Raw genomic sequence first — 14,159 nt, forward strand, 5'->3', positions numbered from 1 at the left:
AATTAAAATGAATGTCAAATACAATTTTGGTTTGCTGATTGACTTTTCCAAACAGTGATCATCCATGACAAATGATGGTAATACTACTAGTCATTTTTGGTGTTGTACCCTTAACTGCACAAATGTTGGTGACTTATGAGGAGTTTATGGTTAAGAGCAAAGTGATCATGTAGACAATATCAAGTGAATGTGCCATTAATTTCAAAATTTTAAAACGTACTGCTTGAAGGTGGCCAAATGGTATGTGAATTTATACCACTGTACTCAGAGCCAACAAAAGTCTACATAGTCTTCATTCACAGATATGCCATAACAAAAGCTGCTCCATTGCCAATTCCTTGAGCATCTGAAGATGTGCTGGAAACTTGGAATAATGATATTTGGTGTTACCAAGAAGATTTTATAGAAATATTCCTATGAGAAAATGACATGATTTCAGGTGTCTTTGGATCCACTCATCTCAAGCTTAAAGAAAATTACACTTGATGGGGACAAACTGATGCTACCTGAGGTAACAGATCTGCTTTTTGAACCATCTCCCAGTGGACAATTCAATAGTGACTCTTCTAACAGCGATAGTGATACAAGTGACGAATGTGACTATGATTTGGACTGAAAAATGTAAATGATCAAATAAAACAATTCAAAACAGCAATTGTGACTTCTCATTCATTATCAGTGACCTGAAGAGGCCTTATACCCGAAGTTTACCCACATCTGCAAAATTCATAATTTTGATCCACCATATTGTAACTCCATTTTAAATTTTCTAGTTCCAACATCAGATTCATTATCAACAATCCCAAAAATATAATAAGAACACAGTTTTGTACTATTTTATAACCATTTTTGTATTATGTCCAAGTTATGAAGCAAGTTGGCCCACTGCTTCATTTCAATGCATTGTGTATATTCACTGAGTCATTATTGATTAATGATACAGCAAAACAAAATATGTGTTTCCAAGGTGGTGCAACACCTTCAACTGATGAACACATCTTAGAGGTCAGTTGCGAAAAATTTATTTGGATGATAGTTCTGTATGCAACACCACAATCAGTACAAAAGAAGAAAACAGAATCCATTCTCATAAGAAAAGAAAATTAATTTCAGGTAACTATTGGCTACTGTCTATTTATGTTAACAGGGCTGAAATAAAATAAACATGTTTGTTACCAGAAGTCCACAGTCACGCAAATGGACCTGACCTGTCCTGGTATGATTGGTTAAATATTTTTACCTAAAAAGTTACATCTATTTAACATTTTATAACATACAAAAAAGGAATCTCATATGGGGGTTTCTTACCCTTGTTAAACATTAGTAGGTACTGCTATCTGCTACTGACATAATAAATCTTAAAATCACAGGGGCACTCACACTTTCTATCATTTCTGTATAGTTCTGAAGTAAGAATCACAATGTCATACTTAATCTACAGCAGGCTAAATGCTCATAAAAGGAAATAATTCTCCTCATCTTTAATTATTAACAGTTTTGTGAATGAGCGTGGTAGCAGACATTTGTAACTCTCTAAATCATATTACCATGTATCACATTATTGTTATTTGTGTTTCCATTCATGATTCTCAACATTAATGGTACATAATTAAGTGAAATAAACATATAAACATGTTCCAGAATACTGCTCTCCATCATCAAATACTTCAGTTTAACATAATCAAAAAAATCAGTCCCAAGGACAGCGACAAATGGTGCTCTCTGTGTTACAACATGGTTGGGCACTGGAATCAGTAGTATAATTGACAGTACTGGTATTGTCTTGTTGCAGACTCGTCTCCAGCCAAGCCAGTGCCTCTTCAGCTGCTTGTACTGCTGACAACCACTCTGTGGTATTTACAGCCAATGGAAAGCTTTCCTCGGGATCGTTTTTAATGTTGAACACCAACGGGGATGAAAAATGAGACCTCACAGGTCCAATTTTGTAATCACAGTCTAGAGTGCCACCTGAAAATTGAAAATATACAACAATTAATTACAACTTGATTATGACTTTTTTACTGTCTACATGTTGCGTTCCAGTCAACTTATAACTGGTGGAAAAATAAAGAAACACTTAGAAACAAGCTGAATAATTGTACACAATAAGAAATAAATGATATTCATTAGCAAGAATGAAAAATCTTAAATAGTGTACAGAGGAAGATAATATTGTGACTTCTGTAACAAAAGACAAGCCGGCCGCGGTGGTCTAGCGGTTCTAGGCACTCAGTCCGGAGCAGCGCAACTGCTACGGTCGCAGGTTCGAATCCTGCCTCGGGCATGGATGTGTGTGATGTCCTTAGGTTAGTTAGGTTTAAGTAGTACTAAGTTCTAGGGGACTGATGACCATAGATGTTAAGTCCCATAGTGCTCAGAGCCATTTGAAACATTTTTTGAACAAAAGACAAAATTATCAGTTGTTCACAAAACCAAACTATAGTAGTTCTTGATGGAAATTAAGATAAGTTATACATTCTGATATAAATTAATGTGCACCAGCTTCTAATGAAATTTATGTAAGTTCAAGAACTACTCATTTTCAGGCATGTGTATGGACATTATAACATTTAACAAAGTTCTAGTCAGTCTTGGGGTGGCAGGAATCACGTGCTCATCAAAAGCACTAAACAGTACAAGCCTAATTTGGTTAAGGTAAGCAGCAGCAGCAGTCACAGTTCACTTGTAGAGACAAAGTCAGATAATAGCAACTGGAAGTCAGTCAGCCACAGGATGGCCTTATATGTGCCAACTACAAAAGTTCACATGACCATCCTCTGATGTCAGTAGCTTTCCTGCTTTATGTATCATCACTGGAAATGGATGCTGTTACACACACTGATACATCTATATCTTCCATTTGCACATCAAGTAGGGTTACTAAAAATATGGAAACAGTATTTTCCACCAGGGGATCCAAGTATCCTACCAATGAACCCCAAAGTGTGTCCTTCTGTCCTACCCATAACTAAGCGTAGGTGATCATTCCATTTCATATCCCTACGAATTGTTTCACTCATATATTTATAAGTTGACTGATTCCAATTTAGCTCATTGATACTACACTGTGATAGTTTTAGAATCATTCAAAGAAAGTCTACACTCAGTAGTGGGGAAATACTGAGATTATTTCACATGAGTTGGAGGTGAGTTTAACCTATTGAGTACAGACTGGGACATGTATGAATTCATTGCAGGTGTTATGGACAGACGGTCTTCTCAAGAAAGTTTGGACACTATCTCTGAAAACTGTATTGAGCAGCTAGTTTGACAGCGCACAGACTTGGCAGCTTCAAACAGGCCCAACCTCATTTACGGTGTCAGTATAGTGACTGGGATTAGAGATCATGATTAGAGATCATAATGTCATCATAATGATGATGCTTACTAAAGTTAATAAATCCACTGTGAAGGCTAGGAGAGTGTTTTAGCTATAAAAAGCGAATAAGCAGTTGTTAGCATTCAACTTCACTTAGTTTCCAAATGATGGATGTAGAGGAATTCTGGGCGAAGTTTAAAACTGGCTTTAAATTGCATTCTGGAGAAGTATGTGCCAGATACTTTGGTTAAGGGTGGGAAAGATCCACTGTGGTTTAGCAACAAAATGCAACAAATGCTGAGGGAGTTGAGACTTTTGTGCTCTAGGATCAAAAAGAATGTGCAGATGACAAACAGAAAAAAGTTAGAAGAAATTCATTCGCCTTAAAGACGAGCGACGTGTGAAGCATACAACTCCCAGTCTCATACCTTAGTAAAGGATCTCTCCAAAAACTCAAGAAACTTGACCCTAAGTACAATCACTACACAAGTCACTCATTGACCAGTATGGCATGTCAACAGAAGATAGAAAACAGAAAGTTTTAAATTTTGTGTTTAAGACATCAGTCACACAGGAGAATTGAACAAACGTACTGTATCCAGAATGAGATTTTCACTCTGCAGCGGAGTGTGCGCTGATATGAAACTTCCTGGCAGATTAAAACTGTGTGCCCGACCGAGACTCGAACTCGGGACCTTTGCCTTTCGCGAGGTAGGAGACGAGGTACTGGCAGAAGTAAAGCTGTGAGTACCGGACGTGAGTCGTGCTTCGGTAGCTCAGTTGGTAGAGCACTTGCCTGCAAAAGGCAAAGGTCCCGAGTTCGAGTCTCGGTCGGGCACACAGTTTTAATCTGCCAGGAAGTTTCAAACGTACTGTAGTTTGACCATTAGACAGACTCCTGTATAGTAGTAGGGATCTCTGGTGTAGGAAAGCAAATGAAACAGTTGAAAACAAATAAGCCACCATGTTTGGATGAAATCCCTGTTTGGTTTTACAGAGATTACTCTAAGGCATTGGTCCTTTATTTAGCCTGCATTTATCATCAATCTCTTGCCCAATGCAAAGGTCCAAGTGACTGAAAAAAAGTACTGGCGACTCCTGTATATAAGAAGGATAAAAGGAAGGACCCACAAAACTGCAGACCAATATCTTTAACATTGGTTTGCTGCAGAATTCTTGAACAAATTCTGGGTTTGAATATATTAAATTTCCTTGAGATAGCAAATTTTCTGCAGCAAACACTTAGAAAACATTGCTCATGTAAACAACAGCTTGCCCTTTTCTTATTTGATATCCTGCAAACCATTAGTGAAGGGCAACAGGAAGAGTCCATGTTCCCAGATTTCTATAAAGCAATTGACATGCTGCCGTACTGCAGAATTTTAACAAAAGTCTGAGCATATGGATTAGATTCCGAGATATTTTAGTGGCTCATAGACTTTTTAAGTATAAGGGGCAATCAAAATGTTTCAATTTGAGAGCATTTCTACAACATATATGCAATATGGTGTAATTTCGATGTGGGTATATAAGTAACGACATGTCGGCAAGGGAATAGTATGGCATTCATGCTTTTCTGATGTGTACAGTAAATGCAGAAACATGAACTATGGCAGTATTATTACCACATGCATTGAAACAGGACAAATTTGGTGTTATTCTTTTCTTGACTGCTGAAGGACAAACACTGGTACACCTTCATCGGAGAATGAAGAATGTGAACAGGGCAGCATGTCTGTCAAAAACCACCACTGTGGAATGGGGTGCCGAGTCTGTCGAAAACTACCATTGTGGAATAGGGCACCGAAGGGTGCTGCTGCTTCATGACAATGCGCATACCCATACTGAAAATGTTGTAATGCAGAAGTTACATGATCTCAAGTGGGAGACACAAAAACACCCACACTATAATCCTAATCTCTACCCATGTGATTATCACATCTTTGGACCCTTAAAATAGGCTTTGAATAGTTGACAATTCCTGTCAGATCATGAAATACAATGGGCAATTACAGACTTCTCCACACAGCAGGATACAGTGTTTTACCACACAGATATCTCCACCTTGGTGCACTGATGGGATGATGCCTCAATGCTCATGGTGATTTTGCTTGATAGACATACCAATTCTGGACCATACAGTCTCCAAATGGAAACTTTCTGATTGCCCCTTATAGCAGAACTCAGTACATTATTCTTGACAGTCAATATTCATCAGAGACAAGGACATTTTCAGAAGTTCCTTAGGGAAGTTTGATAGGATAACTCTCATACATACACAAATGATCTGAAAGACAGGGTGAGCACTCTGCTGCTCTCAGCTGATGATGCTGTGATATACAGGAAGGTGTTGCCACTGAGTGGCTGTAGGATGATTAAAGATGCCTTCAACAAAATTTCTAGTTTTTATGATGAATGGCAGCTTGGTCTAAATGTAGAAAAATGTAAGTTAATGCACACAAATAGAAAAAAAAAACAAGCACCTAATGCTCAAATGCAGTATTGGTAGTGTACTGCTTGAAACAGTCACATTGATTAAGTATGTAAGTGTAACATTGCAAAGCGATATGAAATACAATGAGTTCATAAGGTCAGTAGTATGGAAAGTGAATGGTTGAGTTTAGTTTACTGGGAGAACTTTAGGAAAGTGTAGCTTTTATCTATATAGGAGACCATGCATACAGGGTATCCCAAAAATGTTCCAACAAAGTTCGAGGGGTTGTAGAGAGATAAGAACCTGTGCCCAGAAATGTCATCCAACGATGCTACAGAGCATCTAACTTACAGGCACTAGTGCAAATGTGACTTTGTTCATTGACAGACCATAGGCAGAACGTCTTGCAGTGCTGTTTGATATTCAGTGATTGTGACTGATTGCCACAATTGCCAGTGGAGGAGATGGAGCTAGCTGCTGCATAGGCAGACCTTGTCCCCTACAAATGTAATGCTCTATTGCCTCGGTGGATGGCAGCTTTGGAGAGTAGTTTCCATCTGTAGTTTATTTTTCTCTTGGAACCCTCTAAGATCTTTAATGTTTTTAGTATAAAAGAGAAAAATAAATTGCAGGTGGAAATCTGTGTCTAAAACCATCATCCACCAAGGTAACAGACCAACACATTTACAGGAGACAAGACCTGCCTATGCAGCAGCTAGCTCCATATTCTCCCCTGCCAGTCGTGGAAATCAGTCGCAGTCACTGAATAACAAACAATATTGTCAGACATTATGCCTACAATCCATCAGTGTAGAAAGTCACATTTGCTACCAAAGTTGCGGCAAGTGGCAGGTGCCAGCACCAGTACCTATAACTTCAATGCTATGCAGTGTCATTGGATGATGTCTCTGGACACAGGTTCCTACTCTAGTTTGTTTCTCAAGACAGCCTCTACAACTGCTTGAAGTTTGTTGCAACATTTCTAGGCTCCCTGTTGAATATTAGTATGACCTATTCTTGAGTGTCACTAGAGTGTTTGGGACCCCACCACTGAAGATTTGGAGATTAAAGAAAAACATCCATGCAATTCAGATGTATGCTGCTAGATTTGTTACCATTAGGATCAGTAAATATGTGAGTGTTATGGAGGTGCTTTGTGAACTCAAATGGGAATCCCTGGAGGGGAAGAAGCCATTCTTTTCACAAAATATTATTGAGATAATTTAGAGAACCAGCATTAGAGGCTGACTTCAGAACATTCTACTGCTGCCAACATACATTTCACGTCAGGACCATGAAGATAAGATAAATTAGGGCTCATATGTAGGCATGTACATGGTCATTTTTCCCTAAATCTAGATCCACATCTATAATCTGCAAAAAACTGTCAAGTATATGACAGAGGGTATGTCCCACTGCACCAGTTATTAGGGTTTTTCCCATTCCATTCATGTATGGAGCATTAGAAAAATGATTCTTTAAATACCTCTGTGCATGTTGTAATTAATCTAATCTTGTCCTCTCAATCACTATGGGAGCAATACAATAGGGGGTTGTAATACATTCTTAGAGTAATCAATTAAAGCATTTTATAACATGGACAATTTTACACTTTGTATGTAGGCTACCTAAGGATAGTTTACATCTATCTTCAAGACTATTCTTCAGTATCTCTGTGACACTCTCTCATGGTTCAAACATACCAGTGACAATTTGTGCTGCTCTTCTCTATATGTGTTCAATATAACCTGTTGGTAGTATATGGTATGAGTGCTACGCTCTACAGCAATATTCTAGAATGGGTTGCTTGAGTAATTTATAAGCAATTACCTTTGTAGACTGATTGTGTTTCCCCGTATTATATCAATAAACCAAGTCTACCGGCTACTTTATCTATGCCTGAGGCTAAATGATCATTCCATTTCATATGCCTACAAAGTGTTGCACTCAGTTATTTGTATGAGTTGGCCAATTCCAACTGTGACTCACTGATGCTATAATTATAGAAACTACATTTTTTCATTTTGTGAAGTGCACAATATTACATTTCTGAACATTTAGAGCAAATTATCAGTCTTTGCACCACTTTGAAATCTTATGAAGATATTACTAAATATTTATGCAGCTTCTTTCAGGCAGTCTATTAGCAATGGAACAGGAAAGGAAATGATTAGGAATTGTATGAGGTACCCTCTCCCATGCATCCATATGGTGGCTTGCAGAGTATGTATGTAGCTGTAATGTAGTTATAGGACACTAGCATTCTGCATTTTATAAAGTGCACAATTTTAGATTTCAATAAATTTATTTATGTTCTATTATTAAGGCATAATAATAATAATAATAATAATAATAATTAATATTGTTAATGGTATTGTGATATTTGTAGTAGTAGTAATAATAGTATCGTAGATGAATTGAAACACAATCTATTTACCTCTCAAGAAGAAATATGTAAATTTATGTAACGCCTGCCACAATTCTTCCTATTAAATCATCTGTAATAATAAATTTATAAACTGTTATAAAATGCTCAATGACACAGATTTATATGGTGCATACGTCTGAATCGAACTATTTGTAAACTATCTCCCTAAATCTCATTTTGCAAATTTACTCATTGCTTCATGTGATGTAGCATTTTTATCAGAATATACTAACATCTATACACAATTCTACTTGTTAGCAGCAATAATTCATCATGTGGGACAACCTCCACCTAAATACGCGCATCTGAGAAAATACTGCAAATATAAAGATTTTAAACTAACTCATTCATCTACTTATATGTCAGATAACTATGTTGTAATTTATTTGAATTACTACACCAATGTCCACACCATCTATTGCTTGGCTGTCACCTGCTCAGGTCAACCCAGGTACAAAATTCTATTGTGCATGACTCTATGAATGCAGTGCAATGCCAAAGTCCATATTTTAATTGTTGAGTTGGTATCAAGGGGTGAATACGAGAACAGGGACAGGAGGTGTCTTTTATTCTGTGAACTGGAGTAACAATATGGTCACTGTCCTACAGGGCCTCTATGTGCCCTCAAACAGATGGACCTCACAAAAGAGATATTTGTCTTCTCTCCAGTCATTCAGCTAATGAGACAGATACACAGCATATTTGTAAACTAATCCATGTCTCCACTGTTAAACTGTTTTATAATACCTACAATGTCAATTGTTCCACAAAGCTATTGTATTTCTGAAAGTTATATAATAACAAGTCTAGTCAGCAACTCTAGACAGGAGTTATTTCTCATTTGCTGCAGTTAAATTACCAATACCTCACCTAGATTTTACAATGTGTTTTTTTTTTTCTTGACTTCAATAAGATTCCTAGATTTTTTTATTCATCCAAGTGAACAGAGATGCTGACTGGCACACTGACCAGATAAGTCCCTCATATTTCTAACATGACATGGAATTCTAAATTATGGACTGTGCTACTAAAACAGAAAATTGTTCAAAAAGGCCTGGAGACGATTTAACTTAAATATCAGCAGCCCCTTAAATTACTCAAGCAAGAATGGTCTCCTTCAAATTATGAGCACACAGTGTTTCAATTTTGGCTGTCTGTATTGTATTATCATACAACACTTGTTACATTGCACAGTCAGTTACAAAAACAATCTGTTGACCAACTGATGTATAACCTTGGGTAGAACATTTCATTAACTCCATATGGGACATCTAAGGTAACATCACTAACACAACTTCCAAATGCAAAGACATAAAGAATGGGTGTGAAATGAAATTTTAAATACTAACTGCAAAAAATTTTGTGACACAATTAGGGCCAGGTTCACTTCATAGGGCATCTCATCCCATAGAATTTACTTAATTCTGATAAGGCGGTTATTTATGCGAGTCAATTTCTGCACCTGCTGCTGCAAAGTTCTTGTGCAATATACCCTTTTTACAAAAGCAGCAAGCCATGAATGGAGCTTCAGCTACTTTATATGGGGAAAGAGTTTAGAATTCTCAAAGGACTATTCTATTTCTGCAATTACTGCTTAAAATAATTTGCATAAACCTTTTAGTGGACAATTAAACTTAAGATAGTCATTATTACTATATAGTTGACAACTTTTGAGACAAAGCACTCTTCCCATATCCTACTAGGTACTATGGGTCAAGGGCATCTAATCACAGTAGCAGTTCTCATCATCAAGTGAGACATTAGGAATATCAGATCACACAGGCCTACGGCTTCAAATTGAAAAGTCAGCCTTCATATAGAATTCTATGTGAATCCAATGTAAACAACATGATAAACCAGTTAAATGAAATGGATTGGACTCATGTAATGGATAACAAGAAAACGATTAATAAATGTTTTCCCATTTTCCAGAAAGAGATCAAGCATACAGTAGAAATGTAGACATGACATGCCCCTTGGTAACAAAAAGGTACCAGAGTAATATTACTCATAAGCAACAAAATGCTAACAAGTGGTACACCCACAACTTAACAAACTCAGAATACTGCTGATGATTATGAAAGACTAATCTCATAACAGTGATAGGGACAAGGAAAATAACACTAAAATGAGAAACCTTTACAGATTAGAAATAAAAAATGCTAAGTGCTATGAGAATGATGAATATATTTTAAATTCTAAAAATAAATGTGAAGCTGCCTGGACTGTCATTAAAAGGGAAATTAATAATACCAATAAAGAAAGGCGTATCCCTATTGAGCACAATATTCTCAATGAATATTTTGTAAATAGCGTCACCACCCCACCCACCAATTCTGCCTCTGAAGCAGAAGCATTGCTCACTTGTGCAAAACACACAAGAAGTGAGAAGTTCACTTGGACCTGAATCACATTAAATGATATTTGTAAGTCAATAAACAAATTAAGTAATTCCAAAACAGAAGACTATTATGGACTCAGTAATTTCATCATAAAATGTATAGCAAAAGAAATTAAAATGCCACTTCTCTCACTATCAAACAGAGTACTTGATGAAGGAATGTTCCCCAACTGTCTTAAGCTCACAGTTACATTGCCTGTGTATAAAAAAGGTGAAAGAAACCTCCCAAATAACTACAGACCCGTTTCAATAGTACCAATCATATCCAAGTTAGTAGAAAATGTGTGCATAAGCAGATATACATGTATTTTGAAACCAACAAAATTTTAAATGAACAGCAGTTTGGCTTCAGGTCACACCCATCAACTGTAGAAGCAGTAGAAGCTTTGGTGAGCAATGTTTATGAAGGGTATGAAAAAAGGGTATCAATGTCTGGAACACTTATTGACCTAAGTAAAGCATTTGACTCAGTGTCACATAACACACTCATCAAAAAGTTAAAATACTATGGCACTGAAGATGATACACTCCGTCTATTCAAATCTTATCCAAGCAGTAGGTATATGCAAATAGCAGAGGTCAGAAAGACTCCCTATAGAAAGAGGGATACCCCAAGGCTCTGTTCTTGGACCTTTCCTATTCATTGTCTATGTCAATGACTTCTCAAATTACATACCATGTAAGAACATACTATATGCTAATGATATGACATTAATAAGTACAGGAGAGAACTTACAGAGTGTACTGGACAAAAATACAGAAATGATGCAATGGCTAATTATTGGTGTCAGGCTAACCAGTTGTGGATAAATCAAACAAAAACAGAAGAAATAATATTTAATCTCAAACTAACTAAAAATGAAAACAAAACAATGAAATTACTTGGGCTAATCATAGACCAAAAGCTCTCATGGGAAGGACACACCAATTATCTATGTAGTAAACTAGCACAAGTACTTTTCTTATTGCATAAATTCAGAAACAGTGTGAGCAAGCAATTGCTTCTCCACTCATACTATGCTTTTTTTCATTCCCAACTTCAACATGGAATATTGCTTTGGGGTAACTCCCCAGGGGCTGAATGTATTTTCAGATGGCAGAAGAAAGCAATCAGGTGCATGTAAGGGTTAGCACCCAGAGAGTCCCACAGAAATTATTTTAAATCTCTTGCTATAATGACTGTGCCAAGCATGTACATATATAACTGTTTAATATATGCGAGAGAAAATCTGAAAAAATTGAACATGAGATGTGATGTGCATGCACACAGTACAAGAAACAGTCACTTGCTGGACTTGCCTACCACAAGACTTGCTGTAGTCCATAATAACTATAAGTACTTAAGCACAAAATTTTTCAATAAGTTACCATGCTCAGCTCGTACAGTACCACTAAATAAATATAAGAATACATTGCAAACCTGGCTAAAAAACAATGAATTCTGTACAATTGAAGAATTCTTAGAAACTAATCATCAAAATAAATGTTTTACCTAAGTTATGAAGAAAATGTTGATATTATATAAGCTAGTTATTTACTGTGATTCTTTTATTATGTGTGTATTTAATTATCATATAAAACATTGTTTTACATAATGCTGAAGAAAAGATCTTTAGTTCCTTTTCTCCCGTTTCTGTAACTATTTGAATATCGTACTGAAACTAAAACCCTCTGAAAACTCTGACGAAGCCAATTGTATGAAAAATACTGAAAGGCTAATAAAAATATTCTATTCTATTCCATTCTATTCTATTCTATTCCACTGTATGAGAAAAGTTATGAATGTCAACACTTCAAGCAATCTGGGAATGTTGTGTTGTTCTGTGCGGATTCGTGTGTTTATCCCTTCCAGAGGCCCAGTCCAAGATTGGACTCTGTACAGCCATCTTGAGATTTTTGAGAGTGTCAACAGCAAAGTAGTGTTTTTGTTGTGCCTTATGAAAATGAAAAAGCAGAATTTAGAGCAACGTTATGCCATCAAGTTTTGGGTTAAATCCGAGGAATCTGTGAGTGTAACCTTTGAAAAGTTGAAACTGATCTATGGGGAGCATCCTTCACCAAGAGCACAAGTTATCCACTAGCTCAAATCACTTTTGGAAGGCCGAGAACATGTTGATGATGACTGTTGCTCAGGGAGACTTTCAACTGCAAAAATCAAAGAAAATATTGAATGTGTGCATGCTCTTGTGCGCTTGTTCCTCCAGGCAAACTGTCAACCAAATGTTTTACAAAGATGTCCTTGAAAGGTTCAGAAAAAGGGTGAATTGAGTGATACTGGACTTAAAAGACAAGTGGGTGCTGTATCACGAAAATATCCCATGTCATGGCCACTTCTATCACATAAGTTTTGAAATCAAAAGGTATTTCTGTTGTTTCACAGCCCCCATATTCATCTGATCTGAGTCCCTGTGAACTTTTTTCTTTTCCTGAAACTGAAAAATGTCTTAAAAGGATGTTATTTTGGGACTCTGGAATACACTCAAAAGAATGTGATTGACATGTTAAAGGCCCTACCAGCATCTCTCAGCACTGTGAACTATGACTCTGCCAGTGTATGGCTGCTGAAAAGAACTACTTTGAAGGGGAAAATACTGTTGCTTGAAAAAAATAAAAAGTGAAACAGATTAAAAAATCAATTTCATAACTTTTCTCCCACACCTCATATGTAACATCACAGACTTCAAAAAATGCGTCACTCACATGTTCTCTGCAATCAAAGATAGGAGGATGAATTTTTGATACAAATGATCAATGTCATATATGTGTATTTCTGTATAACATTTACTATGTTTCTCATTTTTAGCCATTTTATTGCACCTTCTTGGTCCATCTTCCAGTGACCCGAAGGGTAAAAGCCCATGAACTGCCACTGCTCTTTAATGCATAATATCTGGATTAAAGTTCCTCTTTCACAAATTTCCTAAATAGCAACTATTTTCTGAAATTACTTGGTAGTCTGTTTAGTTAATAATTAATTCACTTGCAACTCCATACCCAAGAGATGTTATTGTATTTTTCCATATAGCACTTTTGGTTTGAACCCTGGTGGGGGATCAATTTATGTTATGGGTGCTGTGTCTGACATTGATCTGATTTGAAAGGTTTCACCAGTGTCAGCACTGATAACAGAAAGAACTTCATGTGGTGTGATCCAATGAACACAAACAGTTGTTGTTTATTCACTGATGCTGCCTCTTCTCCATCTAGTGGATCTGTCTGATGATGACTGTGCATGTTCCTGGGACTTATTTGCTGCTTTCAATCCAGCTGGACTATTTTTAGGAGTGTCAAACCAGGACTGATTGACAAGAATTGGCAAACCACTGAGAATAAATGGTTATGTATGTACTGCAGTCTACAAGGGCACCATCAGTCTGCAACAGAGACTGTTCCTGCAAAGCTCGTCAAGCATTCCATGGCAGGAATTGTGCTTTTGTTGTTAACTGGATCTGGTTTGGTTTTCATTTGTCTTTATTCTGTCCTGTATGTTTTGCTTAATACATTGTCCAAGATCTATGATACTACATCAAGACTATCCATGAGAACAATAATTTGCTCTCATAAAGAGTCCCGACAA

General features: G+C 36.7%; 1 protein-coding gene across 1 annotated transcript in view; it reads right to left on the reverse strand.

The window, feature by feature from the left end:
- Positions 1 to 980: 980 nt before the first annotated feature.
- LOC126334821 (arylsulfatase G-like) overlaps positions 981 to 14,159 on the reverse strand; it is a 262,638-nt gene continuing 249,459 nt past the window's right edge. Inside the window, exon 10 of the mRNA XM_049997467.1 lies at positions 981 to 1,968. Within this exon, the coding sequence (XP_049853424.1) occupies positions 1,691 to 1,968 (278 nt within the window). The 3' untranslated portion in view covers positions 981 to 1,690. The remainder of the gene's footprint in view (positions 1,969 to 14,159) is intronic.

Source organism: Schistocerca gregaria, chromosome 2 (assembly GCF_023897955.1).
Source record: "Schistocerca gregaria isolate iqSchGreg1 chromosome 2, iqSchGreg1.2, whole genome shotgun sequence".
In the NCBI taxonomy this organism is placed as follows: Eukaryota; Metazoa; Arthropoda; class Insecta; order Orthoptera; family Acrididae; genus Schistocerca; species Schistocerca gregaria.